The sequence below is a fragment of the Rhea americana genome, unplaced genomic scaffold (assembly GCF_003343005.1).
Source record: "Rhea americana isolate MKP2758 unplaced genomic scaffold, rheAme1 scaffold_173, whole genome shotgun sequence".
NCBI classification, from domain to species: domain Eukaryota; kingdom Metazoa; phylum Chordata; class Aves; order Rheiformes; family Rheidae; genus Rhea; species Rhea americana.
In genome coordinates, this window is record NW_028185850.1 from 1,737,094 (window position 1) to 1,762,753 (window position 25,660).

A 25,660-nucleotide genomic window follows, 5' to 3' on the forward strand; every position below is an offset into this window, starting at 1 on the left:
AGCTCTGTTTCAACTTGTTCTAATCTTGGAGAACTGCAGATTTTTTTTTAATTGATGACTCAGTGGTGATAAGACAGAACTTCCTTATATGTTGTCAAAAATCTAAAAAGGTCATTAGACAATAGCTCTAAAACCTTAACTATTTTACTTACTTGGTAGATTTTTATACACTGTCAGCTTTCCTTTTGGCTGAACAAGCAAATCTAATGGTAAGAACTAAACCAGGTGGACTGGTAAAATAACTGGGAGAGACCTGGTTTAGGAAATAAGTAATTTCCTCTTCTTTCTGTACTTTTATTATGTCAGCATTTAATTGAGAAAAAAAAGGGATAGGGAAAGGGAGTTGGTCATCTGGCAATTTAAACTATTGAATCTATTTCTTCTTAAAAGTTTATCAGCTTTGATATGAGGAGAAGATAAATAATTTGTGTTCTTGCATTATCCTCATGCATCATGGTTATCATCTATGAAATCACTTGAAGCTGCCTGAGATAAGCCCTTTGTACAATCTATTGTCCTTTGGAATAGAATAAGGTATTTTTTCCAGTTAGAATCTTTCAGGTCTCATAAGATTCTGCAAAGATGCACATAAAAACATACCGAGTTCTGTGCGGAAATAGGGTGTCCTGAAAACCCCAAGTACATGTCATTCTTGGAGGTACTAATGGAAAMCCTACAGATCACTTCTTAGTGCTGTTTCTTCCTCCAGGAGACTTGCCTCTGGATATGTGTCATAAGTGAAGCTATTAAAGAATCCCAAAAGTAGAATCACAGAAAATTTTATTGCAAGGGTTATGGGAGAGGTAGGTGTAAACTATATCAGCCAAGTCTGCAGTATAAACAACTGCTTGTGATTTTTATTGTGAATAAATGCGTTTTTTTGATTAAATCACTGTGAAACATGAGAACATTATACACACAATATAAACACATTAAAATATTTTCTCTCCTCTTCTTTGCCTCACTTGACCTGCGAGGCAGTACAGTGTAGTCATCTTTTTACCAGAATCTCAGTTTTGCTTTTGCGAGTGCTGCTTGCCCATTGTCTTCCCTCCAAATAGGGCCATGCCACAAGTCTTCTGAGATCTGCTGCGGCTATTGAATACTGTCATAGTGAAACCCTTGCAGAATCCTGGAGCTATGAGGGCAGACATAAAACCAAGAAAAAAAACAGTGTTTATAGAAATTCTTCTTGAAAGAGAGTAAGGTTAAATAACATTACAAACAAAGGGACCCAAGAGATTCATTAGGAGTCCTTCACCTTAGGTAACTCTGCCCAGGAATGAGCAAACAAGGCACTATGACCACCTGAGTCTAAACCCTGACGCCTGCCTCCCTCTTTAACTGATTTGCCTTTTCTGCCAAAGCAGGAAAAAATCACTCTTTGTCATTATGGGAGCAGAAAGAATTCTATGAAGAAATTTTTTTTGCTTATGTTTTCCATTTCTTCTGCAGTGGTTGTTGTTAAGTCATAAATTTATCACAGCAGGAGCTTGCCATGTTCATAATATTATATCATAGTGACTTACAAAGRTGGAAAGAAAATCATATCCATGCAGTGCCAGTTTTCAGCTAAAATCTCACCAGTTTATCCAAGCATCTTTCTTTGTAAATCTGTCCCAAGAGAGTGTTCCAGATTTTGGAAATTATGGGTACATTCTTCCACTGATCTCCTTCAACAGATATATCTAAGAGTCCTTTGGTTTAAGTGAGCCTAGACTATGAGGCAGTACCTTGTAGGGTGACAGTGCAGTTGGCTGAGCTCCCCACTGAAAATTTGCTGCCCGAATCAGGGATGGAAGATTTAGCTAGCATCAAGGAATCTGATTCTCCTATCTTTAGTAAACCAACAATCTTGAATTATCTCTACTTCTGCCATTTTTTTCAGTAGCTTTGCTATTGATTTGGTGCTTGCATCTTCTACTTTTGTTTTATTTCATTAGGCCTATTTATTTATCTGGTCTCACATTCCTATTTTGTCACAATCTGGTGTTATACTTAAGAGCATGGTGAGGTGTTTCATTTCCACATGTTTAAAATTGGTTTTGAAGAGTTTATGATACATTTCTGTCTCTATATAAAAAATGATTCCAGGTATGTTGCAGTGTTGTAGCACTATTTTTTTTCCAGAAATAAATTTGAAATAATCTAAGTTGCAGATATTTTTATGTCCATATCACAGTGGTATGATCAGCAAAGCTGCTAAAATTTAAAGATGAAAATAATCTGTATGCTGCCTTAAAAATATGTGGTGGTTCTTTAATATAAACTAGCTGAAACGTAGGAGAGGTAAAGACTGTAGTGGTAGTGGGCTTTCTCTGTCTTTGAAATAATTACTTTTAATAGTAATGCTTTTAAACCAACTGAAAAGTATTGAAGGATATAGTTTTCCCTCTCATCCCCTCTCTGGGCAAGAGTAAAAAGGCACAGAAGAAAGGGAAGAGGATTCAAGGAAACCGAGAAGCTAACCTTGCAGAGTTTCTGCAAAATGCAGTTTTTAAGGAGAAGGATTTTTGGTCTCTTCTCCATTTCAATGTGCATGTATTATGCTTGCTGTTAAAGTCCCTGAACTTTAAGATATGTTATGACAGTCCTGTCTACTTAGGGACAACTACAAAGAAGGATGAAGGTGGTGTCTCTGCCTTGAATCACTTGCTTTTTCTTTTCATGAGCTGATGAACTTTCAGCTCAAAGGCTGCCTTTAGCTCTTCATTCTCCCTAACTGTCTCCTGAGGAATTGGGAGAGTTGACAGTGGTGACCTGCTAGACAAGGAAAAGAAACTAATAGTTATAAAATTACATTTTTGATGAACCTCAGAAAGATGGAGAAAATATTCTCATGTCAAAAGAATATGAAGTTGTCTTATTTCTGGCTTTATGTAACTAATAAAACAGGAATATCTATGAGAATTGTATTGGTGTTCTAGCAAAGGCAATGGTGAATAGTGATTTGAATAATTGTAGGGCTGAGGGCTTACATCACATGCTTATCAGACTTCTTACTTCCCTGAAAATTTGCATTTAAATATTGTTTTATGGATACTGTCTAGGTATTGGGCAATGTTTTTGAATGTACTGTTCAGCTGCTAATTCAGTATTGATACTCTCAAGCTCGAATGCTAACAACAAGGGGTGAGAGAGGCAAATTTACAATTCCAGTCTAATACTAAGGTATCCCTTCTAACAAAGAAAATTTTGCTACAGAATTTTTCTATTAAAATCTGGACTACRTGATAAAAATAATTTTGCTGTTAATAATGATTCCAAATTGTGCCACAGCTTGGGACTTAGCAACATAGTGCAAAGCCTTACGGAGGAGAATTAAATTATGGTTTAGATCCTTCTATCCTGACAAAGCCAACCTGGTTTTTAGGTAGGCTGGAAAACTTGTCTGGGTCCCCCAATACAGTAGTTTTTACAGTTTAGGCAGGACTGACTTTTGTGATTCAACTAACCATGTTTTTTTAGTTAGATCATATCCTCAAGGAAAAATGTTACTAAAACATCTGAATATATAAAATAGAAAATGTTTTGGGCTTTTCTAGGAAAAGTTTTTTTTTAATATATAAAACCATCCAAATAAAATACAAAAATTGCAGTACTGCTTGTGAAGCTGTCTTCAACAAAAGAAAGACTTGACATTTCTAGCCTCAGCAATTCACAAGCCATTAGATCTCTGTTTAGTGGGAAAGGTGTATTAATAATTTTCATGAGAAATGCTTGGCATCCAGGGTGTCTTTTAAATTAGCTAAGAGCACCATATTAGCCTCAAGTTGAAAGATTTTATTTCTGTGTTTGTCTGGGCTATGCTTCTTCTAAGTATTGTTTAGGGAGAGTAAGGGAGCATCTGTAATACAGCTGCTGTTCAAACAGATCAGTGCCTCTGACTGTAGACAAAACAGTTGGCACAATTGCTTTAACTTACTTGTTTATGAGCTAAAAGGACTTTATATTCTTTTTGAAGTGGGAAGATTTTCTTCATTTTCCTGGGATTTTTCAGAAAAATGTTTTCCCAGAGGGCATTTCATAAACTAGTTTGGACAACTCACTGGCAACCTTTTTATTTTTATGGCAGGAAGAAGAAGGAGGTGCTTCTCTTCTGTGCAGCTTGTCTTATTTGGGGATTGTTAGGTTTGTTATGCAAGCATTTATGCATAGTTTTCACAAAGATGCCCTAATATATTTGCAAGAGTTTGATGAATTTATGAATAAGTGTGCAGAGAGCAAAATGTTTTCTTTTTAAATAATTTCAAAAAACCCCTTCCCCCTTCCCCCCCCCAGTTTTACTAGTTACTAGTTTTAATCCTTTTCCTTCAACTGTTAGGCGAGGAATCAGATATACCTGTTCCTAAAACAAATCCTATAACAAGAAAAAGTTTTTCTAATGAGTTTAATTCAAAATTAATCTTTGCTCAGGCTCAGGCTGCATTACTTTTGAGGGGTCTTTGAGGTTTTGAAAAAGTAAACACAATGGAAATATAGCCCTTTTTTTGTCTTCTAGAGCTCGGAAGAAGTATTTTCAACTATTGACGTTTACTCACCCATTTATCTGACTTAGCTATTTATTACTTAAGCAAAGACTGACAGCAAAGCTCAGTCTCTAATATGTAAATCCTTATGGAGAAGTAGTGCCAAAAAACTGTGAAAAAATGGGTCCAGGCAGCTGCGTCACAAGACTTGACCACTTCAGGCTGGGGTGCCAGGAGATTTGAGACAGATGTTTTCAGACATGCCGCATGCCTAAAACATTTCCAGGGGTCGAGCTACAAATAGTGACTTAATAAGTGCAGAAACAGGAAAAGTATGCAGGAGGACACAAGAGTTTATTCACCCCTAGGTGCACAGCCAGCCTCTTTACATTGCATCTGCCTGTCAGGGTTGGCTATTTAAGCTGTCATGCCCTTGGTATTGCGCTTTGTCTGACTGTGAATAAAGTGCAGCATTGTGATTACTAATCCTACTCCAGTGACTTGACTTTAAATGTGGTTTTGGAGCGTATCCCGGAGTTCTGTTTGCTAAGCTTCCTACTCCTGTTTCAGAGACACCACTGGAGATCTATGAGAGAGAGCACTGCAGACTGCCCTCCTCCTGTAGACCTGTCGCCTTTTTCTACCCCCCTCCTTTTTTTTTTTTTTTTTTTTTAAAAAAAAAAAAAACTTTTTGAAGGAAATCAATGGATACCAAAGTGATCTGTTTGTTTTTCTTTTTTTCTTTGCCTCCGCTGACAGTGGGAAATCACACTGGCCGCATCAAGGTGGTCTTTACACCCAGCATCTGTAAAGTGACTTGTACCAAGGGCAACTGTCAGAACAACTGTGAGAAGGGAAATACCACCACCCTYATTAGTGAAAACGGCCATGCTGCCGATACGCTGACAGCCACCAACTTCCGAGTGGGTAAGTATCCTGGAACTGTATTTGTCCTTAGCTGTCCTCTCTCGACTGACAGAAGGAGGAGATATTTAGTTATTAATACCAGTTGTGCATCTGTTACTCTTTGTTTGCAGGGCTGTGCTGAGAAGGAACCGTTGTATGTTAGAGAAGCTTTCTGGGATCCTTCTGAAATGTTCCCAAAAGTTTCTTTTGTGCTATAGGTGGGGGAGGGGGGGGGCACGGAATGTATTTTTCATCTGAAGTTTCCACTGCAGGGCTGCAGTATGCTAAGCTGAAGCTTTTGGTAAAATCTGCCCCTCAGAGTTTGTGTTTATAAACAGAGAAAATGTCAGATTGCACTAAAAGTTCTGTGTATCCCCTTTTTGTCTATTCAATTAGTACACACAAAATTCAGAAAATAGAGTGAAACTGTCTTCTAAAAATTGTTCAGGAGATGCTTAGGACTGCAATCCCTTTTAAAAATATGTGTCAGTTTACAAATTTTGCTTATCTACTGCTGTGAATAAATCAGGTTTCAATTTGTCATTTTTTGGAGCTGAAATAATGTTAACGCCAATCAAAAGTATTGAAGCTAGTCGTTTCACTATTAATGTTTATTCTTTATGCTTCTTCAATAAGAGTATCAACAGTATGCCAATCTAAACCCTGTAACCAGTTGATTATGTTGTAACAAATCCTAAAAGCTGTTTGGGATAAGTTACTGGCATATTTTAACTGAACACTGTATGATGGTGATAGGAATTTGTGTGCAACTACTGGTTCTGTAAATGAAGAGAGATACAGCTGTGTAGAGACAGATGTGCAAACACCTCCAATTTGTTGTTTCACAATATCGTGCTGTTAACTGCTCTTAGAAAGTATTTTTGTTGTGATCATGAAAATATTGTAGTGTTTTTATCTACAAAAAAATTAAAATTAATTATTTTGCCAATGTGCACTTTAAGAATGCCAGATATGAACGTTGTAATTTTAGTCTCCTCCTAATCTAAACACAATGTCAGGCAGTACTGATGCTGGCCAATACTGCCTTTTTTAAAGAGCACTATATTTCAGCCTCTGAGGGAGAAAAAGCTATTCTGAACTTCTTCTTTTCATCCAGACACATGATACAAAGAACAGTCCCATTCTTAAGACTCTTACTAGACTAGCACACTAGAGACGAAAGCTCTTGAAATGTATAACACTTTCTTTGATAATATAGATATTTTATATATGTTTTGGAATAATGATGATAAAAGCATTGTTTTAGAAGAGCAATACAGCACATGTTTTGTTTTTGTTTGTTTTGAGGAATTAAAAAAGGAAAGGATATTATAAAGGGGTAGTAAATTAACACTTTATACCTGTGCTTATTGTGAACATGGACAACCATATCTAAGCAAGTTTTTCTTTCATGTTTTCTGACTACCATGAATTACCTACAATAATAGGATTATTTTTCTCTCTTCATTTGACCTTTTTTTTTTTTTTTTTTTTTTTTTTTTTTTTTTTTATTTTTTTTTTTTTTTTTTTTTTTTTTTTTTTTGAAATTACGAAATGTAGAGAATGGGAAGTCATGTAGTTTTTCTGCTATGTAAATTTGGGCTGTAACCTGATCTTCTCTCAAATACTTGAAAGCTTAGATCCTGCAGACTGACCTGTTAAAACATGTTACACACCTTCCTTCCTGGCCTCAGGCCATGCAGTTTGCGATTCACTGTGTACAATAGATCACTAGAAATATTCAACACAAGCAATTGATAGTTATATTTGATAAAAATATAGGGGATTATTGTGTCTCAAAATGTATAGTACCAAATCACTACACATACATAGACATTTTTAGCCTGTTTGTGGCTGTCTTCTCACTATCTTTAAAAGACCAAAAGCATTCCCAGCAGCTCTGAGTGTGATCATTTTCACAGAAGAGGATTAAGAAACAAATCTAAACTGTGACTTCAAGGTCCTCCAGTAACAAACAAAAATATGTAGTGAACTTAATTTATTTCTTCGTACTCAGAGAGGAGAGACACCCCCGCCCCAAGGCTGGGTGCTTTCATTGGTTCCTGTTTTTCAGGAGCTCTTGATTCAGGGTTTAAAACGCATACTGTTTTGATGATTTTTATTTCTGTTCTCCAGCTAGTGTCTCTCATTAGCTCAGGCTTGTCCTGATGAGGATGTATCCTGAAAGCAGAAATAATTTGGGTCTTCTGAGATCGTTTGTTTTTCTTGTATTTTTAACGTCTGTATTATATTTTGTTTGTGCTTTTTGCTCTTAAGGCCATATTCTAGCTTGTTTCTTTACTATTTATGCAAAATGGGTGAAARTTCTTCTTGTGTCCACTTGACATTAAAATGTGCAAGCATAAAACAATGTTGTGTCAGAAAATACATATTTAAAAATAGTAGTGAACAGCACTTTTTCAGTATGTTTTTAAAAGTACTTGTTCTTCCTATAAGCAGAAAGGATAAAGTCACATGCCCTATTTGGAAAACTAACTCCTATTACTAATAATAGTCACCTACTACGAGTGGGATATTAGGAAACTGCTTTAGATTGTTACTGGATCTAAATGCATTTCCTTAGCATAAGCAGTACTCTAGTATACAATATTTAATTTGGATTGTCTGATGACAGATTGCAGTTAGCTATCACTTTGCTATGTTTTTAATGATCATTATTTCTAATAATGAACAAAATAAAACCTTATGTTTATCTTTAATGCTGTGTGCTGAGCTTCTAAAACGTTTTTTCAGAGAGCCTGTGTTGTGATGCCTGTACTAAAGCTACTAAAGCATTTCCATGGGTTACTTCAGATTCTTAAAATTTGCTTGGTTAGTCATTTCAGCTGAAACTTGGTAGCAGTGAGTTCAGACGAAGAACAAGTCTTGGTTTCCTGAAGATTTTATTAGATATGGATAAGCCATTAAAAAACAAAAACCAGCAACAAGAAACGGATTGGGGAAAATGTAGCTTTTCAGGTAGCTAGAGTTTTGCCAGATTTCATAAAGAGCTCTAGCACTTCAACCAAAGGTGATGAAAACTTGGTATTTAAGAGGGAAGGATACCCTTGATTGCCAATGTGCTTCAGTGAAACTCTGTATTTTATAGTTTCATTTTGTGAATGAGGTATGTTGCACAGTTAAACTAACTGACGTCCAATATTTCATTGGCTTGGAGAATGAAAGCTTTTAATCTGAGTGGAAACTTCTGTTGAATAGATGATTCTCGTTATTCTGTTGGATGGGTGCATATGCAGGTTGTATGGTATTTCAGCTGTGATATATCTACAGAGGCTTGTAAAATGGGGACTGTATATGTGCGTAGGAAGGGAAGCATATAGAATAACTTAGGAGGTTTCCTGTGTCGTTTACTGTGGAAGTTACTTGGAGTAATGTGTCCTGTTTCTCTTCGAAGTTATTGCATATTCCAAAATGTCCTTTTCTTCTTAATTTTCTCTCTATAAGGACTGGGAGAACAACAACTAATTTGTAACTGTAAAATGAAATTAAGACATGCTCAAATTAATATTTTTCATACTTTTAATTTTTGCCCTATTGACATATGTATTTAATTATAGGTTTACACTTTTTTTCTACAGGATCCCTGTCTCATTTGTTGCACAGGAATAACAGAACTTAGTAAAGGAAGCAGTTGTTTAATACTTAGGTTTATATTCACTCACTGTTCATTTGCAGCCCTGTGTCTCATTTAAAGCAGTTCATTCAAACTGTTATGAATGAGGATTTAAGAAGAATTACATGCTTTTGAATGGAAATACGTATCTTTCTGTACAACTTCTGTGTCTGAGCCCTTGGCAGTACCCATGTCACACAGGGAAATAATGGCACTCTGCAGATGGAGAGCTGGCAGAGTTTAAGGATTTTTTTCCCCCATGATCATAGTAGATGATTGTGGCAGAGATTGCGATAGAATTATTGCTTTCCTAGTCTGTTTTATATCACTCTTTAACACTCATCAGTATCTCTCTCCTTTTAACATTCCCTTCCCCTTCTTTTCCAGTCTCTYTTTCATATAGCCTTCCCAACTGTCCTTCTTCCCAGCTGTGAACAGCCATAATTTGCCTAGACCATTATAGGTAATGAGAGAATATTTTGTTGTGTGTTTCTCCTTGGAAGAAGAAGAGATTTTGGGGTACTCTTTTTTTTTTTTTTCTTGTTTCGTTGAATCTAAATGAAAATCAAACAGCATTTCTCCTACTGCTTCACTGATCTTTGTAAAGAATGTGCTTTAGTTATGGGATTGGAAATCAGATCAGATTTATGCATTGGGGCCTACAGTCCTTGTGAGCTATTCTTTTGTGTGATGTTAGAGGCGAATGAGAAGATCCTTATCCAGCCTCCTTTCTTTTCCTCTCTATAAAAGGCCCTTTTCTCCAATCCTGCGTTGGCAGGCTACTACCTGGATCCACCAAAGATCATTTGATGCTGTGGTGTCATGATCTTCTAGGTGAAAGATATTTTAATCTATTTTAGAGAATTTTCAGCACTAATCACAGTAATCTGCATATATTCTGCCCTACTGCAATAATGCACAAATTTATGTTGTTAGAAAGTGTTACCTTAAAAACAACCAACTTCCTTTATAATGGCAAATAGTTATATTGCGTATAGAGTTTTGGCACTTCCCTTATTAGAATTTAGTATCAAAAACTTTTCCTCTGTTACTCTGTTGATTCTGTAAAAATGCTTTTGGGTAATTGAGGTTGTCCAGAAGTTTCCAATTATATATAGACAGCAACTTCCAAGAAGAAGCATAAACGTTTTGTTCAAAATTTATTTCGTCTTATGTTGAAAATAGTGATAGAAAATTTGACCAATGTATTTTAAAACAATGGGTTATTTGAAGGGAATTTAGTAAGAAGAATTACTATGTAATTATTACTTTAATAGGATTCCCTGCCTAGGAAACAAGCTAGGAAATACAGTTCCTCAGAACTTGGAAAATAAGGCAATTATTTTATCAAAAGTTGATTGAATTTTTGAATTTTTTTCAGACATATATGATCATGAATTTCTATCACTGCTTCAGAAGTTAATTTTTTTTTATTCAAGCATTTCTTGTTCTGTGAAAGGATTGTGGAAACCTCTTAGTGTTGGTTAAAAAATGGCAATGACCTGTAAGCAAGCCAACACTTTCAACTATACTTTGTGTATGACAGGAGATCCAAGAGCAGTAAATGGCATTTAACTTTCTTTTTTTTTTTTTTTTTTTTCTGGCTCTTTCTTTGAGCTTCAGTGACTTTTTATATTAATATTAAACATGTAATTTTAACAAGTGGTTTAGGGAGACTTGGAGACAATGCTTTTTTTTTTTTTTTTTTTTTAAGTGAGTTGCTTTAATGCTTAATGTTAGCATAACAGGAAGAAAATGATTTTGTAATTTCATTGCTAAGGAACAGGATGTTAAACCACAGCTTTCTCTTGCTGCCATTTGCTGTGTAATAAAGTTGTTTCTTTGCTCCGTATAATACATACTATCCTACTACATTCCACAGGAACTTTTAAGACTATGATATCTCGTGAAGATTTGTCAGTGTCGTTTGGTTAATGCTCATACATAAGCAGCACAAAGATGCATTTATTCAGAATAATAGAGGAGGGAAAAATTAATGGCATATAAAGACTTGTGTACCAGAGAAGGTAGATTAAAAGACTAACAGTTTGTAGAAGCATTTGTGTAGAGCTGAGACAATTTAAAAACTTTCCTGGCATCTCATATGAGGCATACCATATCATTTTTCTACCCATTATAATTGCTGGTTTGTTACAATAGTTCTGTAATGGCAATGTCTTAAAAGAGATACTCTCTTCTCTTTTATGAAGTAGGTTTACTGCTTGGTGAATGGTGACACCTGGGTAGATGACCTGTGTCAGAGCTATGTAACTTGTGCTCCAGAAAAATGCTATTCCTATGGCTTCAGCTCATACTTAGCAGATGAAGATGCAGCTTCTCAAACTGAAGGTTTAAAATAATTGATAACGAATGTCACGCAGAAATGTTTAAGTTCCTTCTAGGAACATAATTAAGGAGAACTGATTTTTAAAATGCTTCAGTTTTCAACTTGATAGTGTTCCATTGCATATCCTAGTTGGTGAGGAGGCCATCTCTAGAGCAACTGCTTAGGTCAAGGGCAGCATATGATTCATGGTCTAGTTTTAGCATTGTATTCTCTGTGTAGGAATAAAATGTTACTTTGAAATGTTCTTGGTTTTGCAATTGAACTTGCCATAGTATCTTCCTTTTCTGAAGTAATTATAATGCTTAGCCTCTTTACTTTCTCTATAGTGGCTACCTCGTAGCCTTGTTGGGTAAAAGATCTGTTTCCACTGTTTCTGCAGTAATTATCACTATGGTTCTGTCAGGCTTTGCTGTTTTACACTCTTTTGCTGCCAGATGAAATATTTTTTCTTTTTACCTGGCAGAACCTTGAAAATTCAGAATTCTCAAACAACTCAGTTAAAAAATTTTAAGTATTCCACAGTAATAATCAAGCCGGTTAGTCAGTCAGAGTGTTTCTCTCCCTCAAAAGACTTTTTTTTTTTTTTAATGAGAAAATAAGAGTTTATTCACTGTTTCAGCTGGTAACTTGAAATTTAATCTGTGTAAATGATGACTATGCTTTAAATATTTCTTCATGCAGCAGCATTGTAACAGCTGTAGCAAAAGAGAGGGCAAGATTTTTTTTACTCAGACACTAGACAAAATAGAAAGGAAGACAATGTTAGAACTATTTTATGAGTTATTTGCATCCTCTGCCTTAYAGAAGATGTTGGAGAAAAGGTATTTATTGGTCTGAAGAGCCAATGCAAAAAAAACAGTGAGTTGATTCTGGAAGGAAATACTTACAGCAAGCATCAGTTTAACAGATACTCATTTTTCTAACCTCCATTCTATAAAGTGAATTTGAGAAAACTGGAGAATAAATCTTTTTTAACTTACAGATCAAGTAGTGTAGTTCAGGCTTTTTGAAACTGAATCACTAATGTCCACTAGTTGAATTCTGACCTCTATGGTAAATATACTACTCTGTAGTCTGACCAGTATTTGAGGTTGTAGGCATTTTCAAGTTTTGGCTACCTATATTTAAACTACAAAGAGGAACTGTATTTTAGGGGAATAGTTGTTGTTGATATCCACATCTGCCCAGGAAGAATGCTTTCTTTACCGTCTGTGTTTATCAGTATTTGTTATCAACAAATAGTTCTGGTCTCTGCCAGACAACTTGCAGCATCTGTGAGCTCCTTTTTTTGTTGTTAATTTTAAACTAATTATTCAAATTTAACATCTCTGATTCCAGGGGAAGCTAAATGCTAATTTAAAGAAAAAGCATTATGTAGCCRGATGATTTTAGTGAGGTTGAACTTAGACAAGCTGTTAGCAACTCATTTCCACTCCCTTGCTCACCTTAAAGACTCCAGACCATCACTGAAGCAAAAGTCCATGTGCTCTCAAAGCACTCACCAAGTACATATTATGGAGAAAACAGTTTTTAATGTGTAGTCGTAGGAAAAAAACACAATGGTACAAAAATGGAAATGGTACAAAATCCACACCTGCAGGCATTCAAAAACCACATGGAGTATGTTTCCCTCAAAGCTAGAGCAAAACAGCACACGAAGTTAAAATGCATAATGCTTTATTTTATTGTACATAGTTTTTAACTTACAGGGATTAGTTGACTTGCAAGTACTGTAAAGAGAGAACTAGCAGTGTATTTAGTTGAATTGTTGCATATTCAGATAAACACATTACCCTGTACAGCTGTAATTGTGTTACTGCTAAACCAAATATCTTTGCACATATCTCAGGGACAATCAAGTATATGCCAACTTTGACTTAAAAAAAAGTTGCCTTTGAATTATGCAAGCACAAAAGAAGCTGATAGGTTTCTTTACTGAACTACAGATGTACTGTTTATCATGGCAAGATTTCTTAGATAGCAGTTGGGTTTGTATTAATACATCCCTTTGGATATAATACAATCAGAAGGAAACTAGCAGCTATCATTGCTCTACTCATTGCAGTCTTTTCCAATTCCACTCATCTCCCCCATCTATTTGTTTTGTTTTTGTTTTGCTCCAGATAATTCCCCTCTCTCTGCACTGTGTAGCCTGTATGGCTTTCTGTTTTCCGTTCTTTCCTATAATTTCAGTATCGTTCTAATCAAGCAGACTGTTTTGTACCATAGACATACAGGGATTTCTGGATCTTTCTTTTGGAACAAGAATTGTATATTCAATATGCACACACATACACACGTTTAAATTCTTTAAGATTTGTATCTCTCTATAAAAAAATCTGAACTGTGAAATGAGTTTCAGGCGGGGATTTAGAAATGTGAAATAAGTTTAAGACCATAGGAATTGTTAAAGCTTTTTTTTTATAAACCTCTTACAAAGTCTTGAGGGATGCCGGTTAATGAATAAAAGGAAATTAGGTGCTTGTTTCTTGCATAGGAAGGATTCTGAGCTCTAAGAAACCCAGTTACAGTCAGCATTTGTCATCTGTATTTTATTCAGCCAAATACTTTGTATATTTGTCGTGTTATATCTTATTTAGCATAAAGATGATGAGCTGAGCTATGAAGTCAAATTTAAAATTTGACGCTATTCAGATACTTCAAGTTTAGAGGAACTTGTGGCAAGTTTTCATATCATAATTGAGGAGTGCAGGTCCACTGAATCCTCCCGGAGAGGAGCCAGTCTCTGCCTGTGGGTTGTGGAGGGAACCCGCAGAGACCAACCAGCCTCATAGTGTAAGCACTAGTGGGMGCAGCCTGCAGTTAGCCAGGCAGCTGTGCCTGTCATGCCTGTTTTATTCTTTGATTATATTAAATTCATTCTGTTTTTTTATGTGCAATGTACGTAGGTGCTAGAATACCTTTTTTCAATATAATCTAAAGGTCTAGGAATACCTATCACGGTAATTGGAGAAAAGAGATGTTTTTGTAGTTGCACGCGTTTTACTGGACTGTGGACAGGTGCGGTGCTGTGGGGGGTTGCTTCACAGCAGGGTTGCTCAGAAGCTAGGCGCACTTTTCAGTTCCCTGGAATTGGTGCTGACCAGTTGGAGTGAGGACTGTATTGTAGGTTTATGCATCTCATGCAACAATGTATACGGCTACTATGTTGTTAACAGAACCGTGATGGTAAGTGTTGCACATGTGTGTGTTTTTTAAGGCATAGCCTTCCTGCTCATTAGTTGTGATTCCTCTCCTTTCCTCCTTTGGAACTCCAGGATTTGAGTCTTTTGCTTTTCACTGGTCTCCTATGACCTAATTTATTACTCAAACTCTGAATAATATGCTTCCCAATATTCTCATATTGTGTCAACTCCTGAAGGTCAACTCCCTAGAAAACTTTCCAATTTCTTGTGATGCAGTCAGTGCCAGAAAATCTTAGATAGCTTATGTTTTTCATGTTTTTTAACTAGTCCAGGAAAGCCTAGATTATGGGCTATTATTTGCATGTTAATCAGGATCCACTTGAAAGAACTTGTTTCTACATTATCCTTCTTGTAATTTTTTTCTCATGAAAATGAGCATTATGATAATGTGACAGTAATCAGAGGGCAACCTCCTGTTGTCTAGTGATGATGGAAATTTTTGCAACGGCTGCAGTTCTTGTGGCTTTCCTTTTTCTATTCTAAGCATCTTAATTTTGCCATAGGCTATCAGAGTGTGTGTGGCATGGGGAGCAGTAGATAAGTGTTTGTAGACCCTTTGGGTATAAGGTTGGGGGTCCGTCCCGCTCGCACAGAGTCTGACTGAGGTGCCTGAGTCAGGAGCCTCCTTGCCCTACRCTCCTTTTTGCCCTCAGCAGGGAGAGGGACATAGCTGTACGGTTGGTTGGCCACAGCGATCCAAACAGCTTCTGGCCCAGCCTCTTTCCACTGACGGAGTGGGAAATGTCAGATAACTCCACCCCTAACTTAGATAGCTCAAGAGGGCACTGAAGGTTAAACGGGATGAATCTCCGTTTTAATATCTGTTACTCAGTTGCCAGAAATGGTGAGGATGCTGACACTCCTGGCTCACGTTAGCTCTGCCACTTCTGTGGTCTTCGGCGCCACTGCGTAACGCAGGCGTGACTGCATAACTCGAGTGTTTCTCCAGACACCTCACGGATCTGCCTTATCTAAGAGCAGCTCTTCTCTCTGCCTTACGCTACTGGATGTTGTTGCTTATTTACTCTGTGAAAGACTCCAGTATGTYGYCTTTAAACAGCCAAATAGGAGAACRTTGTCAGAGCGCAGGTGGGGTTCAGGGACTTCAGTCAGAYTGTAACTCAGCTCTAGCAGTTCACTGTCATTATGGTCGAGTTCCTGATTAATCATGCAGTCATTAAAGGTGGTAGGGCTGCTCACCTGACACCAGGAGGAGGGGGACAGCCTGCAGTGATCCACTAGCACTAAAGATGCTTGCTGTTAATTGTTATCTGAATTTCTCTTGAATTCTTGTTCTGTGCATTAGAAACACCACAATGAATTACCACATTAACTAATACATATTAATAATACTGTGTGTGCTCAGGCACATAAACATTATACAGAATAATAAGAGCCTTAAAAATACAGGAGACAGGAACAGTTAGTTTTCATGAGACACAGAGTGCGTTGATTTCAGGGTTCTCACTTTAACAGGGGTGGTTAATAAGTTACGCAGCACTGCTGAAAATGATACTTAAAAAAAAATCTAGTCTGATCCTGGACACTTGCAGTGCATTTATTCCTGATAAACAGCAATTCCAAATTTTTATCTAGTTCATGGTTCTAGGCCTAACTCCTGTGTTACACTGAATGTGTCAGGATCAACTCTAACAAAATTGATAGAATCACCAATTGCAATCARGATAGGAGTAAGTCATTCCTTAACACTCTGCTTGTCCCCTTCCTTCCAACACTAGAATCTGGCTGAATCATCTCAAATACTAAGAACATGAAAGTAGATTTAGCAAAGAGTCACTGCGAGCAGCATGCGTGTTCAGCAGCCAGAGTAATTATGATATTTCAGAGGTCTCACATGAGTGCTAGTTTCACATCAATGATTTTACAGTGATTGTACACTGTCAAATATTTTTTGTTGCTTTTTTTCATGGGAACGTAAACATGTTGTAATCCTAGAGATTGTTCTCCGGTTTTTTCTTTGCTATGTGTGGTAGATAATCTACCTCTGCATCTTCTCTTTGACAGGGATTAACATAAGATACAGATGATACAGTATGAGAAGTTTGTGAACTTTCAAATCTACCTGCCTTTGAATCCACACTTTTGTGTTTACAGACAGTCTTGTATATAAACATGAAATCATTTTTGGAATCCTGTTGAGCACTTCATTGTTGTCTTGTAGCAGTGATTCCCTAAGGTTAAATATTCAGTGTTCAGAAAAGCATTAATTTTTGTTGTTTTTATATTTGCTRTCACCTAACCTCATTGGATATCCCTTTTCTCTAGCACTGTGACAGGGTGAATTAAATATCCAGTCTACTTTTATATAAAATACTCATTTTGAAAGGAAAGGCTGTCCTGCTTCCTAAATCCTCTTGTCAATCATTTATGAACTACCATAATTTTTGCTGTACCCTTTTCACATTGAGTAACCACAGTTTTAGGCGATCCTCTGTGCCAGAGCATGCCTTTAATTTTGCTGATAGTATATGAATATTCGAATATTATTTTCCTTCCATACTGTATCATTTTTGTAGCTTTTTTGACAGCTGTTGATCAGATGGTACTAAGTTTGGTTGCCTGCACACAGGTTTCCAGTGGTGTTTGACATGCCTTAGGGTAGCTGGCTCAACACATGAGCCTGGAAAGGAGCTGGTATGGGTCCTATGAGAGACCCAGGCCCTCTGCAGCAGAGGGGTGGGTGGGACCTAGATACCACTTGGCTGACTTTGCATACGCATCTTCATCAAGGCCTTGACATCCTGATTTTTTCCTGAAAACTGGAGAAAACATACAAGTACTACAGAGAAATCATGTTGTGTATTATTAGTTTTGGATTTCTTACCAATCATGATGTGCACTCAGCAAATTTATATTCCTCTGAATCGTATTGCAACCTTGTCCTATATGACCTAAATAATTCTATTTGATTTGCAGAGCCTTCCTTCTCCTTTCTTTTCAGAGTGAAGATAGTCTCCACTGTGGAATGATGATGATACTTCATTATTGATACACATTTATAATGAAAAACTGTCACAAAATAGGGTTCATCTTGCAGCCTGTCACCCCCTAAATATCAGCATCTACATGTGAACTGCATGTTGAAGCTTTTTTTTTGACCTTATAGTCAAAAGAATTTAGAAAGTTACTCAGCTCACTCTAACATAGGCACAACTCCTCAGTTGAGTTGTTGTCTAATCTTGTTGTTTTGTAACAAGTGTTCCTGAATTGCGATTCCCAGGATCAACCTTAAAACATACAGATACAATTTTGTATACTGAAGCCTTCTGGCATAGTAGCTGAGTAACAGCAGACCGCCTATTTGTGCTGCAAACTCAGGTGCTTCTGTCTCAGGACTCTTGGAAGTGCTGTTTGGCTGTACTGTCTTGTTGTTCTTTTGCCTGAGTTTGTTTCAGAACCTTTTCAGTTCATACATCAGTCTTTTTCTTACAGAAAAGCATTTAATGATTGGTTTATAGAAAGCCTGATGCAAAGGTATTACTTTTGTCTTTTTTATTCTGTTACAGATTTCCTGTTTTTGATCAGCCACGATACCAATTAGAAACTTCTTGGCCTCTTTGACTGCTTAATCTTTAATTTTTTTCTCAGATATTTTAGTTTTTCTTGCATTGCCTTCTGTGGTTGATCTTTCACTGTATTGTTTAAGAAATTTTTAAATTCTGCCATTTAAATGCATTTTTTGCTTACTTGCTTTCCCTTTTATATTTTAGAAGTAGTCTTCTGTGTTAAATCTAGGKTTTTTTTAATTTTAACTTGATATCCCTTTTATACTGCGTTCTTCACTGTGCAGAAAGAATTCCTCAGTCTTAGGGTTAGTATCACCCATTCTATTAGCTCCGTGCTCCTGTCATCAAGAGGTGGATTTTGTTTTGCTGTATAGTATTGCTGATGGCCCCAGCCCTTTTTACCTTGTGTGTTCCTAAAAAATGAACTGGCAGAAAAAGATATGCATGAGAAGAGAGTGCAGGGCTGGAATCAAAGTTAACAGTTGCTTATATACAAAAAGCCAGCACTAAATTCAGTACAAYCCTGTCTTCCTGGTTTGGGTGAATTAAGCTCTTTGAATATGAAAATTTCTCAAATGAGAGTAAATATTATTGTATTGTCATATAACCCTCATAATATCTGAGCACTACACACAAGTACATGAACCTTTACAAAGTATCAACCCTGTTTTTCCATAGAAGTGTAGGGCACCAAAGTGATTTTTCCAAGGCTGCATAGGAAGTCCATGCTATTGCTGGGTCCATGCTAAATTCTTATCAGTCAAATATTTGAGCCTTAGGGCCTTCCTTTTTAATTAGGGTTTCAACATATTTTTAAAAACGTATGCAATTTTGAATTCAAATGTATCTAAAATCTGACAGCATTCTGGTACAAGTTTTGAGTGTGTTTGTGTGCCTAGACCTGTTGGTCTTACAAAGAAAATACTGACTCATGTCAGCTTTTTCATCATCACAGAGCTTGAAACACTTGGCAATAAAATTTGCTTCTTACCAGGAAAGTCTTCCTTTATAAAGTTGCTTACAGTTCTTTCCAACAGGTGTATGTCACTCTTACAAAATTTCATGTAAAAAGCGCAGAGGCCCTTTTGAAGGACTTAGACCCTCAGTCCAGCCTGCAGCCTGATCTGCAAGGCTTGCTTCCTGCACTCTTCCTGAACCACACTGCCTTTCTGGAGCTCCAGGAAGGTGTCTGACTGTCTGTGCAGATCTYCTGGCAGGTTTGGGGCTTTCACTGGAGAGCTAGACCCAGTATGCTTTGTGGGAGTAACCTCTCTGGAATTAGTGAGGCAGCTGATGTGAATAAGCCTAAGAAGAACTAAGGCAATGCCTACCTAATTCTTTGGTTTTCSTTGGATGGAATCTCACAGCTTCCCATATCCAATGAAGGCAGCATTCCTCCCTCTTTTTCATAAGTAGACAGTTATTCTTTTCTAACGTGCTTCCAATTTGTTTGCAGTAAATTGGCACTACCATGAGGAGATGTTAATCACTAGACAGCTTTTCAGCAGCTGACAAAAACTCAATTACTCATGGAGATAATGATCATCCCAGAAGTGGAACCTGTAATTTGCAGATGAGTTACAGAATTAATTTTTAAATGGAAAGATTGCTATTGGGAGATGAAAATTTAAAATGCCTAAAGATACAGATAATCTGATTTAGTGAAGATTTCTTCCACTTGCCTTCTGTGGTCATTGCCATGTAGTGTTGCRTTAAGTAGCATCACAGATGTTCCTCTAATTGTTTTTTAACAGTACATGACTTGTTAAAGCTTGATGCTGCTAGATGGAGGAGTTTAAGAAGAACTAATAAAGTGTAATTTCATTTAAAGAGAGATATCTTCCAAAATAGTGAGAACAGCAGTGAAAATATTAAGGAGTAGATATGCATCTTAATGCATTCCAGTGGTAGGCTTTCTTTTTTGGTGTGTTTCTTTTCTGTTTGCTTGTTAAATTCACTAATGTAAACCTAGCCYTAGGCATCATCACAGCTATTGAGCTGCTTTTGTGCAGTATCTTATTTTGAGTGTGGTATGGCACTCCATGAAGGAAAAAAAGAGTGACAGAAAAAGAAGGCTGTTTGGGGTTTTTTTAAATAACTTCATCTGCTGACAGGAAGAATCCCTCTAGAGCAAGAGCAATGCCCCAGGATCCATGGCAACATATTTTAAAACACATTATCATGCTTTTCCAGCTGGTTYTAGAGAACAGTAGTTGCTCTTCTGCTCTGTGATCCTCAACCTTATTGACTCAATTAAGCTAAGAATGAATGATTTGAATCCAACCATCAAAGCTACCTTCATTTTTTTCCTCAGTCTTTTTATGATTTTTCTTTAATATAGATTCTTTGACTGGAGAAAAAGTATAAATGAAATGGACTAGGAGAAAAAATAAGAATAGTGTGAAAGAAGACTGGAATTACTTTTGGAAGCATGTAGTCATGATGTTGCAAGGAAGAACCACAGAATCATGCAGAATAGGTGAGRTTGGCAGATACATCTGGAGATATCAAATCCAGCTCCCGTGCTTGAGCTAGACCGGGTTGCCCAGGACCATGTTCAGTCGGGTTTTGGATGTTTTTAAAGATAGAGACACCACAACTTCTCTGGGCAGCCTTTTCAAGTGTTCAACCAACCTCACAGTGAAGAAGTGATTTTCTTATGTTCAGYTGGAATTTCCTGTGYTTCAGCTTGTGCTGTTTGACTCTTGTCTTGGTATGGTCACCACTGAGAAGAGTCTGACTGGGTCATCTTTACTCTCTCCCATCAGATATTTATAAATGTTAATCAGATTTCTCCTGAGCCTTCACCTCTCCAGGCTAAACAGTCCTGTCTCTCTCAGCCTCTCCTCGTAACAGAGATGCTGCAGTCCTTGAATCATCTTTATGGCTCTTTGCTTGACTCACTTCAGTAGCTACGTCTCTCCCRTATTGATAATCCCAGAACCGGACCCAGCACTGACCGTACCAGTGCTGCGCGGGGGGGAAGGATCACCTCCCTTGACCATTAGGCAATGCTGCCTAATGCAGCCCAGGATACTATTGGCCTTCTTTGCCCAGGGGTGCACTGTTGGCTTACATTCAACCTGTTCACCAGGATCCCCAGGTCCTTCTCTGCAAAGCTCTTCTCCAGCCAGCCTATACTGCTGTCTGGGGTACCCCAAGGGCAGGATTCTGCATTCCTCTTGCTGAGCTTTGTGAGGGGTCTGCCTATTTCTCCAGTTAATCAAGGTCCCTCTGAATGGTGTATCCGCCACTGCTCCAGGTKTTGTATTGTCTGTGCGCTTGCTGAGGGTACATTTGGCCCTAGCACCCAGGTCATTAATCAAGAGGTTAAACAGTGCYGGTACCTGTATTGATCCCTGGGAGTTAAAAGCAGGTGTCAATATGATTTTGTAATGATGAGAAGGCAAGTGTGTGGGTGTACGTGTGTGTGTASAATCTACTGATAACAAATAGAAGGGTGAAAAATGTGATCAGTATAAATTGAAATTGCTAAATATAAAATATTGATAAGGATAGCTAAAGACTTTAAGGAAAAATATCCCAGGCTTGATGTTGCATAACATATTAGAAGTCTAGAAGCAAGAGGTAAGTGATGGAGACATTAGTAAAATTGTTACCACTGATAGAATGAAAGGAGAAGGATTCAATGCCTGTTTCTGCTTTGTGTGTGGAGAGAATCTGTACGATATATACACATCATACAGGAATGTCTAAGTGCTTTCCTGACTGTTACTAACTAGGAATAGTAGTTAGAAGTGGCTTCAAATTTGATGTAGGTATCAATTCGAACGTAAGATTTGTTGAATTCAAGATAGTTATCCTAACAGAGGGAGAGATTCAATGAAATTTCGTGCTCTATGGGAAGGATCTAACRTTCTGTTTTGTTCTTAGAAAGCAAGTCCTTGCCTCATCAGCAAAAACCAGGCTTCAGCAGTAATTTTTACAACTGTAAATTAAATATTGATACTAGTTTCAAAGTGTATGCAATATTGCTGGGGAGTTTTTTGGCCATGTTAATGGTTCTTTTAAATAAACAAGCCAGAACTTTGTCCTCAACAGCATGCAGCCAGTCTCAGAAGAGGCCCAGGARTACTGTTTTCAGCATATATACTTGAAATGCTGYGTTACACCATCAGGAAGAGACAGAGTCTAAACCTCTTTTCTCTTTAACCATTCYGTGTGGATTCCTCACATTTAAATATGGGAGCTAGTAGTCATGTATTTCATATTGTCTAACTATCATATGATGTGGTAAGAGAAACCTGTCTAGGACAGTTTATATTCCCTTTAAAGCATTCCCTTTTTAAATGTCCCACGTTCCATAATGTTTTATAGCTTAAGGGCCTCTTTGCAGCAAAAATCATTCAAATATCCATGACTCCTCCTGGTAGTTTCAAGATAAAGAAATTGCCTTATATAAAAGGAAGGTGTATGCATCTCTGTATGGCACATGCATTACACAGATCCCCTTACTCTGGGTTTTTCAGAGGCAGCCTGCTCTTCTGGTCTTTCTAGCAGGATAGAACATGGTTGCAACTGGATTAGACCGCCTAAAGGCAGTTGTCATTGCTTGAGCGTGAGTCAGTRTCTTGCTCAAGAGTTCCTTATTAGTTGAGTGTATCGTTGAACTCTAATGTTTGCTTATTTCTTTTTTAATGTTAACAATCTTGAAATGTCATCTGCACTCAACCACAAATCAACAAAATGACCCTGCAATTTAGCTTAGCATTAGTATTATTTTGTGTGGTAGGAGAATCGTTTAATAGTAACGGATTATGTCTTGTTCCTGAGTGATGTAATTATTCTGCATATATCCCTTGGGTTTTTTATTATTATTATTTTAGTAGTGCAAATATAAGAAAATTATTTTACCTACTGAAAATAACTTTTATATGCAGAAAACATTGCTTACATTTTGGAAGTTTTAAACTTGTTTCAGCACTGTTCTTTGTGGCTGACTCTCTTGATTTCCTTGCTCNAAAAAAAAAAAAAAAAAAAAAAAAAAAAAAAAAAAAAAGGCATGATCCAGACAGGAATAACACTACAAAGCTTGTTTATTTTGGCAATAATTTGATATCCTTGTCTGGATAAACTGCAGTACTTTTACAACCCCATTTAGGAATGGGATCATAACTTTGTTCAACAGCTCATAGTAATAATTTTTAAAAAAATATGATAAGACTGATCATCAGAGGCCATAAATAGACAAATTTTGACAAAGTCAGTGGTTATGTTGATTTACAATGGCTGAGAATCCAGTTTTGTAGCTGCATATTCTTGCCTGTTATATTGTTACATTTGAAGTAGGTTTCTGTTTGAATTTTTTTCCCCCACTGTTGCAGACTTTAACTTTCTTTCTAGAGGAAACATCTGAAATGCCTTCAGGATCATGTTCAGCCTCCTAAGATGATTTACGTTATTGCATTTCAGCATTCAGAGAAATACTTGTTTGAGAAGATCTTTATTATAATTTTACACATCTTCTGATAAGCAGTGTGAAGGTGGTRGTATAAGGGACCATGTTCAGTATAGCTGTAATTCCTCTTTACTGTTATTTGCTCAGAAGCCTGGGATAATAAAACCATACCATTTTGAATAACATAAAGCAAGCAGGTGTTTTTTTCCCACTTATAAACTGTTTTTATTTGTTTTATTTCTTCCTAGCTGAACTCACTGTATATATTAAAATTAAGAAGACTCAAGAGTTCATATCTGAAGGAACATACCTAGAACAACTTTGTCTGAACATAGTATATTGACAATAATTATAAGTACAGAAGAGAATAATTTTAAAAAAATCTGTGAGTGTATAAACTATAATTTGGTTTTCTTATTCTCAGATGATATTCATCAAGTCTGGTAAAACAGGCTCTAATGTCTGTACCTCAGCAGGGACATTCCTCAAAATATGACCCTAACCTATACTWCTTTTCTATTGTTTGTCATCCATACTGGCTTACAATTAATGATTTTTAGAATTATGGATGTTTATATCCAAACCATTTCCAGAGAATCTTTGTTTGTATAAATATTTTAGACCTAATTAATAATAAACTGATTGAAATAATTTAMTGTGGAGGTTTCCATATGAGCTACATTCTTTTATGGTCTTTTTTTACTTTGTATCTTTATGGTGTACCAAACTCAGGAAGTGTGCGCTGTTGTTCCACCCACATTTCCTGCACTTACTTTCCAGGAACATTCTTACTTTTAAAAGCATATTTCAAAGTGTCATTGCATGCAGTTATACATCTTAGAGAATATTAATCTACCTGACTCCTAGCCTTGTAGTTAGGCCGTTGTTTACACACAAGGCTGCATTCAACAAGGGAAACCAGAGGAGAAGCTCAGAATCAGGGTTTTTTATCTTCTTGTTGCTGAGTACTGGAGGTAGGATTAGTAAGTGCTTCACTCCCCCACAGTACTGTCTTCTCTCTCAGCAGTTGCAGAAGAATTCAGRCTAAAACACCCCATCTCCATTTCTTCAGGGAGTTTCTTTTCTTATGAATTATTTGTTTGCATTTCTTTGCTTATGTCCTAAACCAAATCTGATGCTGTCCTCGAAGTTTGGATCAATAAATCACAGTGCTCAATTGCAGTTGTGACATATGAACCATCCAGGGCATCGTTTTTCTGGTTTCAGTGGTTTCAGAGGTTTTTCTGTTTTCAGAACATTCTTCACCTGTTGACCTTCAGACTTTACTATTTAAAATTATCTGAATGTTGCAGTAAAAGGTTTCTCAGAAATATTGCCTGTGTTTCTAAAATACAAACTTTTTTACATTCAGAGATGAATGTAGAGGTGTTATACTATTAAATTAAGGCCACTTAAAGCTTCTGTTTTCTTCCTCTGCTTCCCAAATAATGAGTTTGAACTATCAAGAATCTCAGAATCACAGTTAAACATTTACTTGTTCTTTGGTGTCTTAACATACCTAGCACCTCTGAATTGCAACCGGAACACTGAAGAGAAAACCATCTAGGATTAAGTAATTAGAAAACTAAGGGGCAGCAAGAAAAGGATATATCAAAGAAGTAGTAAGTATGGTAATATGGAGGAGTCTAAATTGGAGACTAGCATCATTACTGTAGCTCACACTTCTTCTGTCCTTTCTGTGTGATACGGTTAGAGTTTCTACAGTTAGAAACTGGGAATAGCTTTGGAGTGATTGTAAGAATGCACTGAACTTTATAAATCACMTATGGATTTGGACTTGTATCTAAAATATATGGTTTTTAGAGGCCCTGCATAACAAGAATATTGTTTATGGTAACACCACACTTCAGTGCATATAATCTCTTCAGTGAAAAGTTGTGTTTTGTAGATCTAGGTACTAGTCCCGGTGTTTTCTGTATGCTTAAACAGCATGAAAGAAAGACACACAAACTGCTGCAGGGCCATGTAATAATGCTGGGTAGATGTGTATTACTCAGAAAATTAATCTGCTAATTCCTGATGCATCCAGTGGAAAATACTGTAATCTAATAAGCACYATTAAACTTTTCCATAGCCCTTTAAAGCATTTGAGTAGTGCTTACACTTGAATAGTTGACAGTGTGCAAGTAGA

General features: G+C 36.8%; 1 protein-coding gene across 4 annotated transcripts in view; it reads left to right on the plus strand.

Moving 5' to 3' along the window:
* Nucleotides 1-25,660, plus strand: part of LTBP1 (latent transforming growth factor beta binding protein 1) — a 188,007-nt gene that overhangs the window by 46,324 nt on the left and 116,023 nt on the right. For 3 of the 4 annotated variants that reach the window (XM_085301182.1, XM_085301183.1, XM_085301184.1), the window contains exon 3: nucleotides 5,229-5,396. In XM_085301182.1, coding sequence (XP_085157308.1) covers nucleotides 5,229-5,396 — 168 coding nt within the window. Of the gene's footprint in view, nucleotides 1-4,866; nucleotides 5,397-25,660 lie in introns of those variants that run through there. The other variant, XM_085301186.1, reaches the window with a different exon arrangement.